Here is a 22882-nt window from a genome sequence, read left to right on the forward strand (position 1 = left end):
GTGTTTCTACTTACCCCTCGCCTGAAAATTTCATTCTCTTTGTCTGTCCGGTAAGCTTTAACCGCCGAATGATTTTCTTTGACGAGCAATTCTCGGAATCCACGCAACTGACATTTCCTACTTATTATGAACATTAGGCCGCAAATACACGACGCGCGTTTCCGCGGGCGCGTTCAAACGCGTATAACAGTTCCGCAGAGATATCCAGCAAGAGCATCTCTGCGTTTCCGCGGTAGCGCGTTCGAATGACATTTCATTTCTATGGCTGGATTGTTATACGCGTTTCCGTGGGCGCGGAAACGCGCGTCGTGTATTTGCGGCCTTACATTTTAACGGATAAAAATAAAAAGTGTCAAACAAATAAACGTGCATCAGCGCGATAAGTAACAAATGAGGTTAGCAATCCTTGAAACAGCATCCCAAGCGCCACAGATTAAGCTTAAACGACTGAAAAATCAAATATCTGTGATTTTCGGTAGGATAAATGGAAAATCGGTAGTTTTAGCACCGACAAACCGACGTGACACTGGCGTTACAAAAGTGTCCCACACGAAAGTACTGTCATTCACCAGTGAGGCGAACACTTCTGTCAAAGTAAACTCTGTTCACTGCTGCTTCGATGTAAACAACTTTTCTAAATACAAATGGCAAAGGAAGTGTGAGGCAAGATTTTGTGAGAATTATTGGACAAAACACCCAGGAAAATCATTTTATAAGTTTCCTAATCAATGCAAAAGATGTGAGAAGTACATAAAACAATACGCATTGGAATTTGCGAAGAAAAACAAAAAGGGGGTTTAGCAGTTTCTTCTCTGTGTCAGTGTAGTAAGCGAATCATTATAGAGATGGCGCTAGTGTTTAACGTATTTTCATTTGAAATAAGGAGACAACTTTTGAAGCTCATTTTGTTCGAAGTGTCACGTCGGTTTGTCGGTGGTTTTAGGGCGGTCATCTGTGAATCGGTAGGCATATGAAAAATCGGTAGGAATACAGATAAATCGGTATTTCTGGTCACTCTGGTGGTTGTGTTGGTGCTGTCAGTTGCGCTCGAAACGTCAGCGAGTTGTGGACAAAACAAAAGATTTTCTTCATTGTACGCCATCTTGTCTCGGGGCAGCCAGCTGCGCTTTCGATTTGCTAATCGCGCAATATTTCAGTGCTTTTTGTGTGAAATAGGGGCTAAAATATGTAAGTTTTTGCGCTAGCGGTTGTGTGGCGAGAGCGGTGCAGCGTTGCGAGTAACAGTTTGCCCCTGCCATTTCTCGTAGGATTCGTCGTGGAGGTCGCGACAGCCGCAGCGCTGAAAGGAGTAGCCGCAGTTTTGGAGGTGGCAATTCTAGCTTGATGCGTCGCAACGATCGCAATGGTGGCCGCGTCGAGAAGCGCTTCGATCGCATGGAGCGCAACGGGGAAAACCTGCGTAGCATCCGGTGGGATCAGGTAAAGTTGGAAGCGTTTCAGAAAAATTTCTTCCAACCCGCTAGCAGCGTCCTGACTCGCTCGCGGGCCGAGGTGAACCAGTACCTGGACAAGAACGAGATTACGGTGTACGGAAAGGATGTGCCCGCGCCGATTATGCACTTTCACGAGAGTGGCTTTCCGCAGTACATGCTGGACGAATTCCAGCGGCAGGCGTTTAAGGAGCCGACCTTCATTCAGGCGGTCGGCTGGTCGATTGCCATGAGTGGCCGCGACATGGTCGGCATTGCCAAGACGGGCAGTGGCAAAACGCTGGCCTACATCTTGCCGGCCCTGGTGCACATCAGCAACCAGCCGCGGATCGCACGGGGTGACGGTCCCATCGCGCTCGTGCTGGCCCCGACGCGTGAGCTGGCCCAGCAGATCAAGCAGGTGTGTGACGATTTCGGGCGGCGCATGGGCATTTACAATACGTGCGTGTTTGGCGGCGCCTCGAAGTACCCGCAGGAGAGCGATCTTCGCCGCGGGGTCGAGATTGTGATTGCCACGCCGGGTCGTTTGATTGATTTTCTCGAGCGCGAAACCACCAATCTGCGCCGCTGCACGTACCTCGTGCTGGATGAGGCCGACCGAATGCTGGACATGGGTTTCGAGCCGCAGATTCGTAAGATTATTTCGCAGATCCGTCCCGACCGCCAGGTGCTGATGTGGTCCGCTACCTGGCCCAAGGAAATACGCAAGCTGGCGGAAGAGTTTCTGCGGGATTACATACAGATCAACATCGGTTCGCTGAACCTGGCCGCGAACGAGAACATCTTGCAAATCATCGACTGCTGCGAGGAGTACGAGAAGGAAAATCGGTTGTTCAAATTGTTGGAGCAGATCTCGTCGCAGAACGACGGCAAAACGATCATCTTCGTGGAGACCAAACGCAAGGTGGACAAGATTGTGAACGTGATCCGCCGGCAGGGTTGGCGGGCGGACGGAATACACGGTGACAAGTCACAAAAGGATCGCGATTACGTACTGAACACATTCCGCCGCTCGACCAACGGCATCCTGGTCGCCACGGATGTGGCCTCTCGCGGTCTAGGTGAGAATTACTGTGCGGTAGGATGTTTTGGGAGCAGCATCGTATCATTCCGATACATGTGTATCCATATTTGTACAGATAGTTTGAATTTTTCCGTTAATTGTTCTTATGTTGGGTATTGCTGTGTAGCCCGGGATGGAATGGAGCGTGGGTCCGTCCCGGGCATTTCGGTCTTTTGTTGAATTGGAACGTCGATTAAGCAAGTAATTGGGTCAGTCGTTGTACATCGCAAAGGAGCTAGCATTGGGTTTCCCTTGCTTCGTTACACACTCATTGCACACTGTTTGAGACATGAATTTGGCATTTTAATGGGTCTAACTTTAGCGACAAACAAACTCTCGACACGGCACCAATGTTCGAATGCTTCAACTCGTCCCCGTTCTCCTCGACGTTCGGAATCCCAGGGCTGGCTGGGACCTATCGGCGCCCGGAAAGGTTGCAGCAGCCACATGGACGGAAGCACAGATTAGCCTTTCGCATTAGACAATCGATAATATGCTAGCACATATTCCGTTTATTCTTGTTTCTTCTTCCAGAAAGCATCAGCTGGCGGAGCATGGTTAATAGATGATTGTCGAAGCATTGTGTTTCCGTTCGTAAAAATCGGGTTCCGTTCGTCGAGTGTTCGCTCTCGGGCTCACGTTCCGCGGTGCGTTTTCCATACTAGCTGACAAAGCGTGCCCATTCGGGACTGATTATGTGAATTCGCACGCGAGGTGTAGGTCGGCTAGTGCATGTGTTAGTTGTCGCTCTATCGCAGCAATGCATAGTCATCGTTCAATTGGATCATAGTAGAGCGGATCTCAAACTAGATTCGCTAGTGCAGCAAAAATCGCTTTGTGTGTGTGTGGATTTCAAAGGGAATCTAGCGAATTCGTCCCCATACACCAATATGTTCACCATTGTGGCTTATGATAACTATTGCTACGTTTTGTTGAGATGTGTTCGTAATCGTAATGCGCGCCAGTTCCTAGCAGGGCTCTCTTTTGTACCATTACATTATGGCCTAGTCAGTCGTGTTAGCAATCATCCGATCGTCTATAACAAAAGCGATCGTCGTCCAATATAGCTCGATGGCATCGTGACTTCGTCAATGGTTCCGAAAGATCGCTACGGGAGTTAATTCGAGGCGTGCAAGTAGATACGGATGCATCATGCTACTTGATATGGTGCAGATGTGTGTTAGGGCCTATCCATACGGTCAAGCGGCGTTGACGAGATCTGCGTGGGATGGATGGAGATGGCATATTTAGGATGACAGCCTGGAAGACAGTCAACCAAGAATAGGTAAGTGGCCATCTCATCTATAGCACAACTCTATCAACTGTTGACCGTATGATAAAAGGCCAGGAATTCTGCTTCTGTTTGTGATCAATCGTACGGGCTTGTACGATCTGAATTCGTCACTGCACACGTTTATGGTTGTTCGCTATTTTGGAAATGTTTCGTCGATTGTGGAATTTAAGGCTTCTGATTATATATCGAACCAAAATAACAGCATAGAAGTAATGTATTTCTTGCTAGACTGTATTGATGCAGTTGTGTATGAGCAATAAGTGGGATATCTACATAATTAGAGTGTTATATTGCTTCAAGGAACTGTTCGCGCATTAGATTAGTTAACGCAGAAAAGGACACGTTGAAACCACATGGGGTCGTACGGATTTTTTTAAATTTTGGCGGGAATCTGGAATCTTTATCGTTTCTAGAACTTTGCATTACATTACTGATCATGTTTGGCGTCTAATTCCTTTGCAACAAAGATTCTACATGTGGTGCAGTTTACTTTTAGATTGGTTGCGAGGCTGTTTTTGGTGTCACCGTATTTAAGCGTGTATCACGATCTCCCTGATTAACTGTTATTAATCATCATTTTAAAGAACCAGTGAGATCAATTATTTCCTCAGTTTCCAAACTTCTGTCTTTTTCCTTATGCAATTCCTTGGCAAACACCCCTTTGCTTTTTCTAGAATTATCTTTGTGAATTCCCATTCATCAGAATATCTTTGTAAGTAATCGAATGTTATGTTTCAGGTGTAATCGGGAAGTTAATACATATGTAAAACGACCCCCTTAGTCTGATTTTTATCATTTTTGACCTAGAAGGGAAGAAGCTCGTTATTCACGCTAAAATACGCTAATTAAAATTATAATTTAGTATAGACGAGATAGTTAATATAATTTAATTGTGAGGAATCAAGAAACATATTGGTTGTGTCTCATACAAATTATTATTACCCTCCTAACGATTTTTTTAAATTTGCGATTCCCCTTGCTCCAACTGCTGGCAACTGCGATACGTAAAATAGGGGCAGGTTAAATGGCCAAATGTCCATTTCTTAAACGGCGGCGAGTTCGTTTCATTCTCATCCTTTCACGAACGGTATTTTGCAGAAAAGGGCAGATATGCTACCAATTCCTGTAAAGCAAATAGTTTGTACTGCATTCATGTTTAATTGCAATGACTGACCAATTCCGTAGTTTTATGTTGTGTAGTTTGAGTATAGTTTTTTGATGGTTTTATTATTGCTGTCTGTACTTTGGTGGCGCGTATTAGCTGATGTTCTGAATTACACATCAGGAGCATCGGTGGCGTATGAGAGTATCTGGCTTGTTGTTATGAATCATATTATAATACAAAACCTTCTATTTTGCGTTTCAACCTGATCGATTCTCAAAGATGTGGACGATGTGAAATTCGTTATCAACTTCGACTTTCCGAATAACACCGAAGATTACGTACATCGTATCGGTAGAACGGGACGATCCACTAACAAGGGAACTTCATATACATTCTTCACTCCGGCCAATTCGTCCAAGGCACCTGATCTCATCACCGTATTGCAGGATGCTAATCAGGTAGAATTGACCACGTGCAAGTTTGTCCGACTACACGTTAATTAATTCTCGAAACTTCTTAATCTACTGCAGTACATCAACCCGGAGCTGCATGAATATGCACGTGGCAGTGGTCGTTATCGTGGAAGTGGTGGTCGGTCGCGCGGAAACATGAGTGGTGGTCGTGGCATGGGAGGAAGAATGGGAGGCGGTAGCCGTTTCAGCGATTCTAGATCGGGACGCCCTAATGATGGTGGATACCGCAATGGCAATGACGGTCGCGGTGGTGCCTCATATCCACGTCGTGACGATTTTGGTCGTAGCGATCGTGATCATCGAGATGGAGGTTCGCGGTCTGGGGCCAGCTATGGTGCGGCTGGAGCGGCACGTGCACCGAACGGTGTGGGAACCAACGGATATGGTGCTAGTGGCACTCCCGCTGCGTACGGAAGCGACGACCGTGGTTACGGAGGGCATTATGGAAGCGTGAGCCAACCGCAAGCACACTACGGGGCCAGTGGCTACCCCGCCCAAGGATCAGTTGCCCGGCGTCCAGAGTCGGATCGCTCTCGAGTGCCGGCCAGTGCTGCCATCGGACTGCCTGTCACTCCCGCAATGCCTAGTGCCATCGCGTATGCTCATCCAGGAATGGCATTGAGCGCTGCGCCGTATGGTGCTGGGGTAGGATATCAGTATGCTGCCCCACCCCCGACAGCCATGCCTCGAACCGACGGTTATCCTCCACGAGGAGTGATTCCTTCGATGGCAACGGGTGGCATGTAAAAAGGAGCATTGTCAAGATTTGTACGCGAAAAATTCCTATTTTAAACAGCATCTGCTTCATGGCGACTCGGCTGATTTGATTGATTGCAAACAAATGTATGTATTCTTATTAGGAGCGCAGGGAATGAATGATTACATGTACATCAACAAAACCTCGTAAATCCGTGACAATTTTTTTCGGCTGTATTATAACGATAAATTTGATTGCAATAATGAATATGGAATCATTTCTACATCATGCAATGCTTAGAACACACTAGCTGTAGGAGTTATCGTATACAGAGGGCGCTTAGTTTTATCTCAACGTTTTAATTTCAACTCATATTTATGCAACGTAAAATCTTTTCTGAATTAATACAAATAAAGAACATTCTTTTAGTTGTAACATCTGACTTTCTTGTCTCAAGCTTCGTTGTATTAATTTTGTTTTTAATTTCGATGACATATCGATCAATAGTATCACTTAGAAATTTTTTAGAAACCTCTGACACACAATACACATCACGATACAACCGCATGCAATCTACATATATCTAATGGGACTATTTACTTTTTTGGCGACGCTGTCTCCACACTTCGTATTCTTACGCCAAGCCGCTTAGACTCATCCATTTCTCGTACAGCAATATCCCGGCCTTTATCTCCGTCTAAAAAAAATACAAAAAATAAACGATGAAAATATTTCTTACATTTCATACGAGTTTTGAACTCTTTGTACCATAACACTATTCAATTTATACATATTTGTGTGGGCAATATTCTTAAATTTGAGAAGTCAAGCTCATTCACTTGTGAACGTGAATCAGTTTCATATGCCCTTGGGAGTCTCTTTTCCATATGATTTGTATGAAAATTGCAATAATTGTTTCAAGGACTGGAAAGGTGTTGGTAAAAATGGCGTGATAAATATCATATTTTATGATGAAAAATATCATGATGATGCTAATGAGTGGAAGATAAAAGTGGTTCACTATTTCTTTCCCATTATTATTCATCCATTTTCTTGACAAACTGAATTCACCGCTGTAAAACTACAATGTTCAACGGGTTTTCATCGGTTTATGTCTAAGCAAAATTTTATTGTTCATTTATAAGAAACACTCATTAATATTTCACACACTTACGCAACACGCAATTATACGCCACTTTTCCTTCTTTTTATAGCTTTGCTTTAAAACGATTTTTAATATCGAAACTCTTAAGAAAATCTAAGAAATGTTCAGTGTAAATCGATCGTGATCTTTACTTTACATAGGAACCAAACAAGTGTGGTGGCAACATCGGGCCAAAAAAACCTACATAGGAGTGACGTACAGGTACGTGTACGCACTTTTGAAGTCGTTCAAGAATTCACCTATCTCGGATCAGCAACGACAATAGAATGGTTACCGGTACTCACATACGCCTCTGAGACATGGACACTGTCCAAATCTGACGAGACTCGCTTAGTAGTGTTCGAAAGGAAGATGCTAAGAAGGATCCTTGGTCCCGTTTGTGTGGAACGACAATGGAGGAGCCGTGATAATGACGAGCTATACGAGGTGTACAGCGTCACTCTCGCAGCTCGCCAGGCTCCGGGGGGCTAGCCATGTTGTACGTCTGGAAACAGACGACCAAGCACTTTGGTAGGGCCAAAGTGAGGTGGCAAGATGGCGTGAAGGCGTCCGCCATTAAGGCCGGGATAACGGACTGGCAGACGAAGGCGCGGGACGGTGAGCGGCTTCGGACACTCCTGAAGCCAAGACCGCAAAGCGGTTGTAGCGCCGGATAAGTAAGTAGGTAAGTAAGATATCGTGATCATGTCAAGAGTTTCAATACTAAGAATTGTTAATTATCAAGCTATTTCCAAAAGGGGCATTATATAAGTGGGGAGGGAAAGTGCAAGTGAGGTTTTTATTTTTATTTTTATAGAGACTTTGAGCCGATTGGCGTAACATTGGCACCGATTGGCGATTATTCTGACACTAAAAATCTAACATTCTTCTTTGCAAGCCATTTGTGGCTTTTATTAATAGTAATTAATTTGATAGTAGCTATTCCATAAGTTTAGAACGATTAAATTAAATTTTTGTATTTCGTATGTGGTTGTAAAAATGGTCATTGATAGCGGAATACATGTATTCCCCGATATACGCTATTAATGCGGACCGGAGACAAAAGCGTAACCTCGAATATTAGCGTAAGTCGAATTTCGAGATTTTCAGTCAAATTATAGCCGATTTTCGTATAATTTTGCTTGAAGTGGTAGGTTTTACGCTCTAAATTAGTTATTTGATATGATTTCAACTGAAGATTACAATTATATACATTTTAAAATGGTTATTAAAATTCAACCAAAAGGGGATTTATTTAGCATTTTACATTCAATGTGTCAAATTAGTACAATTTGCTCAACGAACTGTCAAATTTAGAAAAAAAGTTAGTGTAGCGAAATCGCATATGTCGAGTATGGCGTATATCAGGGAATACCTATAGTCAAACATTTTCCTCTTTGCCACAACAATCGTTGTCGGCCAAGGCCTGCCTGTACCACAGCGGGGCTTTGCTTTCAGTGACTTCTGCCAGTGACTTTTTGATAAGATATAGGAGGATAATTGTCAGTCATCCATACGGGGACATGGTTCGTTTGGGCCTTGAACCCATGATGGGCATGATGTTAAGTCGTACGAGTTGAAGACTGTACCACGAGTCCAGTCGATAGTCAAACATACTGAGAAAGAAAGTGGACCACGATTGCTAATGTAATGGAAACAATAACATTTACCACATATTCTAGATCAGACCAAAATTTGGATGGGCTATGAACTAGGGTAAGAATTGGATAGAAACCAGTACCAAAATAGCAACAGGGTCGTAAAGAGTATCAGGAGGAGTAAAAGGACATCAAAAGAGAACAGGATTGCGTATCTACATGTTTGCATGAACACCTTTAAATGTGCCCTGCAGTCAGTATACATGCCTGTTGCGAATCCCTGCAACCGGGCCAAATATACAAATTATATTATTTGTTGAAACTAACAAATAAAACTGTTTCTTTTGTACACTATTTTAAATTATTGCATTTTCTTTCTATTTCTAATCGTATTTCGCTGGTGTTTATTTATTGCGACTGATTTCGCAATCTGCGATCTGCGCGTACGGGCGTAGGCCGTTAATGCTATCGTCATTCTTATGCATGGGATACATTCCTACCTCAAATGCTTTGCACCAAGTTGTGCGCGTATGCAGAACATGCTGTTTATTTTGTCTCTTTACTGTTACCTTGTGGCCAGACGAGGTGAAATACACAGCGAAATGAACTATTTGACAAGCAAACTATTGCTGACAAATTGCTGACAAGTAATGCTAAAGTGTTAGGGAATATACAGCATCCACTTTCAAAAATCACTTAAAAAGAGTATCTTCTTAAGCGGAACATTCACAAATGGGAAGAAATGATGAACTGTAGAATGAAAATTAACGAAATACTGGATATCGAAGTTTTTTAATGGATTTAGTTGCAATTTTTTCGGACTGGCAGACAAAGGGGCGAGACCGTGAGTGGTTTCGGACACTTCTGAGGCAGGTCAAGACCGCAAATCGGTTGTAGCGCCGGATAAGTAAGTAAGGAAGTTTCAATTTTGTACACGTTATTTATTTACATTGCACATAAGCTGGTTGCTGTGATGCATTATCTGAAAGATATTTCACCTTTCAAATAGTTCATTTCGCTGTATATTTCACCTCGTCTAGCCTTGCGGTTACACAGTTTGTGTTGACGGCGGAACTCGGGCCAGGCCACGCGAAGGAAAGGCCTTCAGTGTCCTGAGATCCAACCGAAAACAAATTTATATAAAGATGGGTTTCTGCCCGAAAGGAGTTACCAAAATAAATTGTACATTAAACCTTCGGCTAGTGTTCGCGGTTCGTGGGAACCTATGCTTCGAAAGTGGCACAATTCATTCAATAACTTTTCGGATGGGGGCAGAGGGACCCGGATGAGACCTAAAGAAAAACCTAGGAAAGGCCAAGACGTTCAAAGAAAATCGAGACGTTTTCCGTTCAGTTTCTAAATTAGATCTAACGTTTATTTGACAAAATTGGTTCTTATATACTAACATTTTTGAAGGTGTTGAACGTGTCCGTACACGTTGTTTAATTGTATGGGTGCCAGCGTATGAAAGTACCGTGGCCCTTTTTGGCTGGTGCATGCAACGGTTTGTTTATAATCTTTATGTTTCCATATGCTGCTATGTCTACGCTTCAATTTCACGCATTCTAGATTAATCCTAGGAACACTTGAAATTTTATGACGCCCTTGAAATTTTATAACGTCTTCGTTTTTGGTCGATTGGTGAAAGAATTCGTTACATGCACATATGCATTTTTCGTTCTTCATGCATTTTTTCTCCGGTCGTTCTTCATGCATTTCTGTCCTCCTACGGGGTGCACCAGATCTAAAATATTTTTATTACCCTACGCGTTGGTCGAGTGGCTTATGCTTATCGATGAACTCAAGAAACGGGCCGTTCCCAAGATGTATGTTTATTTAGGCCAGCGATCTCGTTCTCATACGATAAGTTACAATAGCTTCGAATTTCTATCCAAACTTAGCCGTTGCAAATGAAATATTCGTTAAACTTTGAATCGTACCAACCTAACCGTTGCTGCCGCAACAGTTTGCTCAGCTGCAATTTTTTAGAAATGATTATTATGATTATTATGATTATTATGATTATTATTATTTTTATTATTATTATTATTATTATTATTATTATTATTATTATTATGATCATTATAATTATTATTATTAATATTATTATTATTATTATTATTATTATTATTATTATTATTATTATTATTATTATTATTATTATTATTATTATGATTGTTATGATTATTATTATTATTATTATTATTATTATTATTATTATTATTATTATTATTATTATTATTATTATTATTATTATTATTATTATTATTATTATTATTATTATTATTATTATTATTATTATTATTATTATTATTATTATTATTATTATTATTATTATTATTATTATTATTATTATTATTATTATTATTTTTATTACTATTATTGTTATTATTATGATTGTTGTTATTATTATTATTATTATTATTATTATTATTATTATTATTATTATTATTATTATTAAGACGCCACATCTGCTTCAACTCCTCTGCCAGGCCATGGTACTTCGTCACCTTGGTGGAAAATGTTGTCTGGAAATTTTGGTCTAACGTTACAGCAATGCCGATGATGGTCACTCGTTTCTTTCCTTTTTCGTAGACTAAGATGTCTGGCCTATTGGCACGGATGAAGATGTCCTTTATAAATTCGTGATCCCAATACGGCTTTATGCAATCATTTTCCAGAACCGGATCTGGGAGGTATCTGTAGTAGGATAAAAAGCGCTCTACCAACTTGTGCCTCAGTGCAAGCTGCTGGTGCACAATTTTGGCAACTTCGTTGTGGCGATTGAGATACGCTAACCCAGCTAGCACTGGACGCAATGTATACCGCCGATAGTTCCTCGTCGCAATTACTCGGTCTTGGATGGCTTCCATGAAACCTTCTGTCTCCGAGAAAAGCTAACCCCTCACCCCTTTGTCGATAGGTCCAGTTGATAGGGGTGCGTCCCATGTAACTCCTTCTGTTTCAACGTTGCGACTTTTTCATGGGCAGTTTTAATGTTGCAATTCAGCTGGTAATCTTGCTGTGCTAGATGCAGTGCGCTGAATCCGTGATCTGCTTTACACACAGTGCGGTATAGTTCATGTCGGTCTTGGCTTTCCACGAATTAACTTCGCAGCTACTGGATCTGAGAAACACAAAGTGCCTGAATGTCAATGATGCCTACCCCTCATATTTTTAGTAAGAGGCGAATGAGCTAGACCTCAAAGTCTCTATAAAAATAAGTAAAAGTAAAGTCATATTTTTAGTGGCAGGGTTACTCTCCAACGTTTGTTCGTTTGTCCGTTTGTCCAAGGGTTGTTCGATCCAACGCTTCCAAGTCAATCTGAGACAATTTCACCACCTCAATGCTGTAGGTTAAGAGAGGGACCGCAAATGTGTTTATTGCTTTCACCTTGTTGCCGGCTGACAAGAAGCTCTTCAGGATGCAGTTAACACGATGTAAAAACTTGTCCTGCAGCTCCTTCTTGATCGTTGTATGGTGAATACCTTTCAGCTGCAGGAAACCGAGGAAATTGTGCGTTTCACCTTGAACCATGTTGCGGATTTCCTTTTGTTCGTTGACACGGAAGCCATCGGCATCCACTACTTGACCTCGGTCTAGATGAATTGACCGACATTTATCGATACTACACTCCATATGAATGTCGTTTCTAAATCCCTGTACGGTCTTTAACTGTTTCTGCGAACAGTTTCAAATCATTCATAAAGAAGGTGTGGGTAATTCTTGTGCTTATTTCTTCACTCTTGAGTAAATACCCAAAGTTACATTGCCGGTTGAGTGTTTTGCTAAGCGGGTTCATAGCAAGGTAAAACCACAGCGGACTAAAGGTGTCGCCTTGAAAATATCCCTTCTCGATATTGAGAGTTCTGGACCGTAGTATAACTTTTACGTCGATATCGTGTAGAAATGTACTCCACATACCTATCGCGTGCTGCATTAGCTTGATGACATTCCTGTCTACTTTGTACAACTGGAGTACCTTAAAAAGGTATGAATGGTATGCCATATTCAGATTTCTTTGCTTCCTGGCTGCCTGACCAACAATTACTGCATCAATGATTACCTAGTCTTTGCAGCCTTGCGTGTTTTTCCGACATCCTTTCTGTTCTTCGGTCATTACATTCGGTTGTTGATATCGCAATGATCTTGCACTTTCTGCGTTATTACTGACGACAGCACTTTGTATAAGTTAGAAAGACAGGTAATTGGTCTATATTTGGCAGGATTTTTTGCGTTTTGATCTTTTGGTAGAAAGTAAGTAACTCCCCTGGTGATAAATTCTGGTAGCTTCCTCGGGTCTTCCAGCACCGTATTGAAGCATGCCGCTATCTGCTCATGGAATGTGGTTAGATTTTTATACCAAAAAATGTGCACAAAATCGTTTCCTGGTGCAGCCCAATTCCTGGTGTACTGCGTTGCCTCACGTAAGTCTTGAGCAGTAACCACTAGCACGGACATGTCTTTGATACCAGCACTGAATCGCTCCTCTTCGGCTAACCACATTACTTCGCTGTTGTGTTGGACAGGTTTCTCCCATAGATTGGCCCAAAACTGTTCAAAGTCGCCAATATCCGGGAGCCCTTCTCTAAAATCGGGCTTGTCATTTCACATGCGGTTGTAAAATTCCCTCTCGTTAATGTTGAATATTCGATTTTGTTATTTCCCCTTCGAGCATACAGCATAACATCGTAATCGTTTTGCAAGGGCACTCAACCGTTGTACATGGATGTCGAATACTTCCGTTATTGTTGACATCAGTGACCAACAGAAATCCTACACGACTCGTGCGAACCCGCATCTGCCTCCCCAAATTCCTCAGCATGAAAGTCTATAGTGAATAGTAGGGAAGCAGTGTCGATATTAGGGCCCTTTCCTTTTTAAGTTCGTAGCCAGAAATTTCAGCCTGTCAGCTGTTTGCATTGTATAGCAGTTTTCGAGCAGTTATCTCTGTTCTGTTCTGTTTTCCGGTACTACAACCGCTTTGTGGTCTTGGCCTGCCTCAGGAGTGTCCGTAACCGCTCACGGTCTCGCGCCTTCGTCTGCCAGTCCGTTATCCCGGCCTTAATGGCGGACGCCTTCACGCCATCTTGCCACCTCAATTTGGGCCTACCACGCCTCCTCTGTCCTTGTGGACGGCCTAAAAAGACTTTACGGGCTGGGTCGTCCGTTTCCATGCGTACAACATGGCCAGCCCACCGGAGCCTGGCGAGCTTGGTACGCTGCACGACAGTGAGGTCGCCTTCCACACAAACGGGACCAAAGATCTTTCTGAGCATCTTCCTTTCGAACACGGCTAAGAGGGGTTCGTCAGATTTGGACAATGTCCATGTCTCAGAGGCGTATGTGAGTAATGGTACTATATATGTAGGTACTATACAGTCCCAGCTTCGTTCTTCACGACAGGTTCTTTGAGGTGAACTGATTTTTCAGGCTGTAAAATGACCGGTTGGTAGCCAGCAACCTTGCGCGTAACTCAGCTACTATGCTATTGTCGTTGCTGACCTTTGACCCAAGATAGGTGAATGCTGGGACGACTTCAAAAGTGCGTTCACCTATCTGTACGTCACTCCTACGTAGATTTGGATTATTTATTGGTAGGGCTGATGTTGCCACCATCAGTTTGGACTTTGTCACTTTTATCTGCAATCTGAGGGTCTCTGTCGTCTGGTCAATCCCTTGGTAGGATTCTGCTACATAGGAGTGCCGCACACCAATGATGTCTGTATCATTAATGTATGCTAGGATCTGGCTTAACTTATAGAAAATGGTTTCCTAAATCTTCATCTTCGGGTCTTGAATGACTCTTTCTCTCTAGCGCAAAGTTGAATAAGAGACAGGCAAGTCCCTACTCGCATACCTTTGGTGATCAAAGCTAAAATGGAATCCACCAAAATTAGACAAAAACTAGCGAGTACGGACAATGTCCCCCGGCCTTAATAGTTTAACGATAATTGACCATAATTTTGAACACAGCTTACATAATTTTAACAAACCGTCTGATCGCATCAGATTGAGCACCGCCACCACCTTTAATGATATTGTCTCCCCCCAGATGATGTGGAGTTGAGGTGAGCCAGAAAATAAAGAATAGTACTAAAATTAATGACATCCGCTTAATCAATGAGGTGTTAATCCGTTTATTTAAAGAGCTTTTTATACAATATAAATTGTGCTCTCCAATTACGAGGTCGGTGCATGGATAACGATCTAAAAAAGATGAGAAAAAGTAATAGCTAACGATATAACATACTTGAATCATTGAATGTATTGTTAAATTGTCACAAAATAAAACCTTCCATGCGATAGGCAGATTATATGTGATTAAGCATTCCACCTGGTGGCTGATATCTTTAACGAATTTTTAATGTACAGTGACAATAGCCACCCAGCGTGCTGCGAACGTTTCCAATTTGTCCACTTTATGTTGGGTTCAAAACCGTACAGACTAGTGAACACAATTCCATAATAGATCTCACAGTGTTCAGTGTTAAACATTTACGAGCAGATATCTCGAGTGTGGTGAGCCGGCGTTTCGTTGCGAATTTCGCTTTCGCAATCATGTATTCAGTGTAATTATTTAATTTTGTGTTTGTTTCGTGCACCCACACCCGGTTTGACCATGTTTTTTTCTCTCTCTCTCTCTCTCTCTCTCTCTCTCTCGCTCTCTCTCTATCTTTCTCTCTCTCTATCTCTCTCTCTCTCTCTCTCTCTCTCTCTCTCTCTCTCTCTCTCTCTCTCTCTCTCTCTCTCTCTCTCTCTCTCTCTCTCTCTCTCTCTTTAGGTACAGTTTTATTTGCAGCGCTTCTTTGCTGCTGATAGTACCGTTGCTCTGTGCAGCATTCAAGTTTTTGTGCGCTGACATGACGTGTACCATAAGGAACTGGTCTCCCAGCGAGGAAGGCACATTTTTGCTTTTCCACATCCCGAACGAAACTTTTATGTTGACGCTTATTAATCTTAAAGCGTCACCTGAACCTGTGCGATAACAAAATACAGTTTCTTCATCTGTCCGACGTAGCGGGGGGTAATTTTGCGCAGCTGAGTGACTTGTTTCTCAGTGGCAATCTGCTGACCACGATCGACTTGAGTGGGTTCAGCAATATGAAGATGTTGCAGACGCTAGATCTCCATAGCATCCGGATCAGTCGAGTGCAAGGGGCGCTGGTGTCGAATAACTTGAAATTTCTCGATCTATCTGAGAATCGTATTGAGACGCTAGACTGTTGCGAGTGGAACATTACCAGTTTAAACCGGTTCATGCTGAGTAGTAATGAATTGGTGACGTTACCAAGCTGCCTACCGTTGATCATGCCCAACGTAAACTACCTCATATTCCACACGAACGCGCTGACCGATGGTGAATCGTGGTACAGCCTTTTTACGCTGGAGAGATTGCAACAGCTAGACATTAGCTGCAATCGGCTAACGAAGGCGGTATTCGACATCATTTCACAATCATTGTTGGTTCTCGATCTACAAAACAATAACATTAAAGTCCTGAGTGTTCCAGCAGCGGGCAAAGGTCTGAAGGTTCTGGCATCCTTTAATTCGATCGATACGTTCGATATCAAAAGCCTGTCTCCGAACGTTACGTCCTTGGAAATGTTAGGCAACCCGATCGACTGCACGTTCGATCGAGCACGTATGAAGATTGGGCAAGAACCTGTGTGCTACATCAGTAATACATCTCAAATATTAAATTAAATAAATTAATTTTGCAATTTTGATCAATTTCAAGATATTTAGAGCCGTTTTCAATTTCAGTCGGCAGCTAATCGATTGAAGAGCATGAGCTTTGCTAATTAATGGTATACATTATTTATGCTTATTAAAATAAAGCGTATAACATGTATGAACTAAGATTTAGAGTGTGACCGTCCCTGTTTTCAAGTGAGGCATGATCCTCCTTCCGATCGTGCCGTTTGGCATCTCGGGGTAGCTATGTAATCAGCCAGTGAGAGCCGAACTATTACTTCAGGTTGGCAAACTTTTCGCATGTCGCCATAAAACTCCTCCATAAGAGATACACTAGAACACCGCTAATGGGTCACTAATGTAGCTAATAGGTATTCCATAGGTGCGACGATTTTACTCGCTTTGACGTTTGGCCCACCAAAATGTGATGTTTTTGCTCCGTATCTAGCCAGTATTGAATCGAAATCGGCAGGCCAAATTCTACTTATAAGGTTATTGAAATAGTTCGTTTGATTTTTTTAACGTCGAACTTAGAAATGTTGATAGATAAGAAAAAAGCACTTTTCGGAGATGATCTGAACATGTTTAACACGCCATTTCCTGGATTATTTCTCTCAGTGGTGCTATGATAACCTATGGCGCATACACATAGGCGTAATGAATATAATTATAGTAAGCTATATAGCAGAAATTATAGTAAGCTATCTTTATAGGAATAGTTGTGATTGGTAAAAACTTGTTAGTATAGGTTAGAATAGGATAGCTAATACGAAAAGATAAGGATAGAATAGGTAGCATAGGAAATTAGGCATAAGACGGAATTAAGGATACATAGGAAGTAAATGAATTAAGCTAGGATTAGATAGGGAAATTTTAGTATAAATAGCGGGATAGGATTTAGGATAGTCAGAAAAAAGTTAGACTTTATAAGGGGAAACGCTGTCCAATTATAGAGAAAATAAACAAAAGTTATAGTGCCAACAAAACACCCCTTTTTCAATTGTAAACTAAAAGTGATATACCACATGGCGACCGTGATCGTGAAATCCAACGACGACACGAATCTGTGATAAATCCACGCAATACCAAATCGGATGTGCACAGAATACCAACAACAAAACATCCATCGGTATACAAAAAAAAATAAGTCTAACGGTAACGTGTGTAATTCCTCGACTACGCAAACCCGAAGCTAGCAAGTGTGCTTGAGAGTACATTGACCGACGTTTGGAGCAACGACCGAGGATCACGTCGAATCAGGACTAGATTCCCAAGCGGTCAGGTGAAATCGCATGCGTGTCAAGAGCGAGAGAAAAAAAATAAGAACCGTACGGGAATAGCACACCACGGCAAATAGTGATCGACATTAGTAGGAGAGAATAGAGGTGTGAAAAAATTAATAGCGTAAAAGCGGGCGTAATGAGAGTGGTGGATTGCTATCATCATCAGCAGTCGAAGGCAGGAAAAGAGTGCGACGAAAGTAGTGATCTGTACGGCGAGTGCAGTGTACAGTGTACCACGAGTCCAGTGAACAGTACGAGAAGTGTGCGACGAAAGTAGTGATCTGTACGGCGAGTGCAGTGTACAATATGAGAAGTGTACCACGAGGCCAGTGAACAGTACGAGAAGTGTGCGACGACGGCGGTAGACGGCAGGAGTATACTGTGTGACGACAGCAGTGAACAGTACGAGAAGTGTGCGACGACGGCGGTTGAAGGCAGGAGTATACTGTGTGACGACAGCAGTGAACGGAAAGAGAAGTGTACGACGAGAGAAGCGAGCAGTAAGAGAAGTGCATCACATTATCAGCGAGCGGTACGAGAAGTGTGTTGTGACGACGGCAGCGGAAGGTGAGAATTAACGAGAGCAGCGGACGGCGTTTGGCGAGAGCAGTTGACGGCGTATGAAGTGTTTGAGAATATCGGACGGCAAATGCAGCAGCGAAATGTGTAAGATAAACAAAATAACACGACACACAATAGAGAAGCCAGTAGTAACAACAACACCCTTAAGACCGTTCGAAATAATTTCAATAGATACAGTGGGCCCTCTTCCAAAAACAGCCAAGCACAACAGGTACGCTGTTACTGTACAATGTGACCTCACAAAACATGTAATCTTGATACCAACAGGAAATAAAGAGGCCAACACAATAGCAAGAGCTCTCATAGAGAATGTCATTTTAACATACGGTAAATTTGCAGAAATGCGGTCGGATCAAGGTCTAGAATACAACAACGAAGTGTTGAAAAAAGTAGCAGAAGCACTGGGGATCAAACAGACGTTTGCGACTGCTTATCACCCACAAACAATAGGCGCTTTAGAACGGAACCATAGAACTTTAAACGAATATTTGAGAGCATTTACCAACGAGCATGGCGATGATTGGGATAACTGGGTCAAATTCTATGAGTTTACTTACAACACCACAGCACATACAGATACTGGCTATACGCCATTTGAACTATTATTTGGGAGAAAAGCAAATCTCCCACAAGACATAGTGACAGGCAAAATAGAACCTGTGTATAATCACGAACTTTATTACAATGAATTAAAGTACAAAATACAGAAATCAAACGAAGTAGCGCGAAAGAAATTAATTGAGCAAAAAGAAAAAAGACAGATCGCTCCAAACTGCAGCATCAACCCGCTAATAATTGAACCAGGGGATGAGGTGTACTTAAAGAACGAAAACAGGAGAAAACTAGATCCTTTGTATTTAGGTCCATATATTGTTTCTAAAATACAAAACCCAAATTGTACAATCGTGAGCAAATACAGCAAAAAGGAAAGTACTGTACATAAAAATAGGTTAGTCAAACGATGAAAATCTATGTTATACGATTTTCATTTCTAAAGGGGGGAGGTGTGGCGCATACACATAGGCGTAATGAATATAATTATAGTAAGCTATATAGCAGAAATTATAGTAAGCTATCTTTATAGGAATAGTTGTGATTGGTAGAAACTTGTTAGTATAGGTTAGAATAGGATAGCTAATACGAAAAGATAAGGATAGAATAGGTAGCATAGGAAATTAGGCATAAGACGGAATTAAGGATACATAGGAAGTAAATGAATTAAGCTAGGATTAGATAGGGAAATTTTAGTATAAATAGCGGGATAGGATTTAGGATAGTCAGAAAAAAGTTAGACTTTATAAGGGGAAACGCTGTCCAATTATAGAGAAAATAAACAAAAGTTATAGTGCCAACAAAACACCCCTTTTTCAATTGTAAACTAAAAGTGATATACCACAAACCTATACTTCTTTCTTTCGTTCACCCAACGCCATCGTTTTCAACTAAGAATTGGATTCAATTGTACTAAATAGAGCCAACGTTGGTCGTGACCTTGGCGTCCTTCTAGAAGTGAAACATATTTTCAATCATCACATCTAAAATTATTGTAGATATAGCAATCGCTTATAGCCTAGCCGATCTAAGTAGTTTGGCATAGTGTAATAGTCAGTTGTAATGAAACCACCAGCCAGAACGGACTTTAGGTTATGGACCCAGACAAGCAGAAAGAAGTAGAGGTTCAGGGAATTCCACAGTTTTCCAGAGCACGAAAACGGAATACTAGGAAGTTTCGGGTCGAAGTGTATTTGAAAGCCTCCAAAGTGTGAGACGCAGTTGTAAAGCGTTTTTCCGCAGCGGCTAGTGAAGTGGCTATGTTTTAAACAAAATTACGACAAAAAAATCTCTGTTGGTGAGTGTTGTGTTTAACGGTTAGTCTTGGGACTCAGGTACTTTTATTATCACTTTCAATAAGTACACAATAATAAATAATACACACAAGACACGCTACACAATAAACACATTAAAATAACATCGGCCGCGCGCCAGCCGTACCGTGCCCTACCGGGAGCCCTGCTCGACCGGCTGCTCACAACACCTCTCTTGTTCGAGCGCACGACACACACACTAAGCGGCCCGCACTTAGTGTGCGTACGACAGTGTGCGTGACACACTGTCGTCCCCTGGACATTGACCAGTGGTAGCGCAACTACCACGGCAAGTCTAGGGGTCGGCACGGCTGCCCACAACAGTGAGCTTAATTTTCGATGATTATTTGGGATGTATTCGAGAAAAATCCTCTACAAAGGATACTTACTTACTTATCCGGCGCTACAACCGCTTTGCGGTCTTGGCCTCTGCCTCAGGAGTGTCTGAAACCGCTCACGGTCTCGCGCCTTCGTTATCCCGGCCTTAATGGCGGACGCCTCCACGCCATCTTGCCACCTCAATTTGGGCCTACCACGCCTCCTCTGTCCTTGTGGACGGCCTAAAAAGACTTTACGGGCTGGGTCGTCCGTTTCCATGCGTATAACATGGCCAGCCCACCGGAGCCTGGCGAGCTTTATACGCTGTACGACAGTGAGGTCGCCGTACATCTCGTATAGCTCGTCATTATAGCGACTCCTCCATTGTCCTTCCACACATACGGGGCCAAGTATCCTTCTGAGCATCTTCCTCTCGAACGCGGCTAAGAGGATTTCGTCAGATTTGGACAGTGTACAGGTCTCAGAGGCGTATGTGTGGAACAACATACAAAGGATAAGGATAAGGATAAGCTCTGAAAAAGACATTCGTCAAGAAGTCGTCGGGATGGTAGATGGTGTTAAGGAACCAGATTGCTCGTCTTAAGTTAAAGGAAGGGACAATTGTTGCACACTTAAGGCAACAGCCAACGTATTTCATATGTTTGAGATGGATAAAACCACAATATTCTTGTTATTTTTGTCTAGCATACATTATTATTTTTTCAAAAATATTTGCTACCGAATTGAGAGAATTAACTATTTTTCTTTGATTTCAATCATAATATGCAGTTTAAGTGGTTCACAGGGCAAAATAAACCTTAAATAGCGAGGCAAAATTCTTTACGGTTATGCCAGTGGTTAAGAAATCCATTAGTTTTTTTTCAAAATCAGTTGAAATATTTTCGTTTAAGTTTAAAAATTCAAAAAATGCTCTTAAAAATAGTATAATATGCGCCAGAAATGCTGAATATTAACCGAAAAATACTGGTTTTCATCGATATTTTATAAATATTTGGATAAACAACAATTTATACGCAGTGTGCTATAATTGGGTGGTGTGCAACAATTGGCAAATTACCCTTATTGGTCAGCTTGACGGGTAGTTGGATAAAAACTTGAATAAATTCACGTCTGCTCGGCTATATGTTTAAGCCTTCTGGAGTCCTACGATTCCCTGATGAATGCATTGGAAAACCTTCCCGAATCTTTACTGACTTATGAGTTAATGAAGACCCGGTGGCTCGGCGACGAATGCAAGCGCTTTGATTGAATTGAAAATTCTGAGGAGAAGCATACGAATTAAAACGAAATCCAACGATGTCAGTGCATCAAGACAAGTTGTGTTCATGGCGGATGGAACCAGACATACGATGCAAACCGGGGATCAGCTTAAATTCCTGCTGGGTTCAGGAGCTATTGTTTGTATGATTAATTCAAAGGAGTGTTTTTCATCCGTGAAAATTTGATTCATCAAGGAAACAGGTTGATGACCATTCGTCAAATGAAGCAGACCCATGGCAAAAGTGTTCAGATGGTACATCTACTGGAGGCCATGCGAGTGTCAAGTGACTTTCAAACAGTTTCGTATGATGCAGCTTGTGTTGTCGCCAATACCATCCCGCTAGTTCTCCTCATGCAGGAATCCTCCTAATGGATATCCGCTGCTACAATGAAATGGTTGTGAGTTATAGTATTTGTTCTTTTTTAAATCGAGACCGAACCGATTGGCCTAATTCGCCTCTTTGAAATAGTATATCAATTCGAATCTTAAAATCTAACATTCTTATAGTAAAGTCATTGGTGGCTTGCAGTTACCTTATAGCGGGTAGTTCATTTTCAGGGTAGTTCAGTATATGCATGGCATTCGGTTAAGATGTGACGGACGGTGATGTCGACGTCACAGAAACTGCTTAGTGGTGAGCTAGATTTTTGCAATAAAAAGGTGTGTCTGACAGGGTGTCTCTAATACGAAGCCATGACAGGATTCTCTGGTCTTGGTGTGATGGATGGTCTTTCCATGGTGGTGTTGTGGTCTTGATGGTTCTCAGGAAAGAGCGGCAGCTGCTAACCCAATAACCATTCCAGCTATTGGCGATGACGGTTTTGATTAGGCGAATGAAGTCACAGAGTGGAAGAAAGTTATGGAAGCAGGCTGGATTATTACGTCCGGTGTTGGCTAGTCGATCTGCTATTTCGTTTCCCTGAATATTTGTGTGACCAGCAATCCAGCAGTGGTTACGGTACTTTTGCTGAACAAGTTCAGCAAAATGACGGTTGGCAATGAGACGATTGACACCATCTCGAATCTTA

At 42.1% G+C, this 22882-nt stretch overlaps 1 protein-coding gene and 1 pseudogene across 2 annotated transcripts; one reads left to right on the plus strand and one right to left on the minus strand.

The window, feature by feature from the left end:
- The first annotated feature begins 1054 nt into the window (after positions 1-1054).
- On the plus strand, positions 1055-6518 carry LOC121592605 (ATP-dependent RNA helicase dbp2-like). Of its 2 annotated transcripts, none has more exons than XM_041914227.1 (4): positions 1055-1188; positions 1246-2512; positions 5193-5371; positions 5444-6518. In XM_041914227.1, exons 2-4 carry the CDS (start codon positions 1345-1347, stop codon positions 6131-6133), a joined length of 2037 nt encoding a protein of 678 aa, XP_041770161.1. In that variant the 5' UTR covers positions 1055-1188; positions 1246-1344; the 3' UTR covers positions 6134-6518. The 2 variants fall into 2 exon arrangements, with proteins under 2 accessions (XP_041770161.1, XP_041770160.1); XM_041914226.1 differs by having other exon boundaries at positions 1269-2512.
- A 4278-nt stretch (positions 6519-10796) lies between these two features.
- On the minus strand, positions 10797-13584 carry LOC121592229 (annotated as a pseudogene).
- Positions 13585-22882: the final 9298 nt, after the last annotated feature.

The sequence above is a fragment of the Anopheles merus genome, chromosome 2L (genome assembly GCF_017562075.2).
Source record: "Anopheles merus strain MAF chromosome 2L, AmerM5.1, whole genome shotgun sequence".
Classification (NCBI taxonomy): Eukaryota; Metazoa; Arthropoda; class Insecta; order Diptera; family Culicidae; genus Anopheles; species Anopheles merus.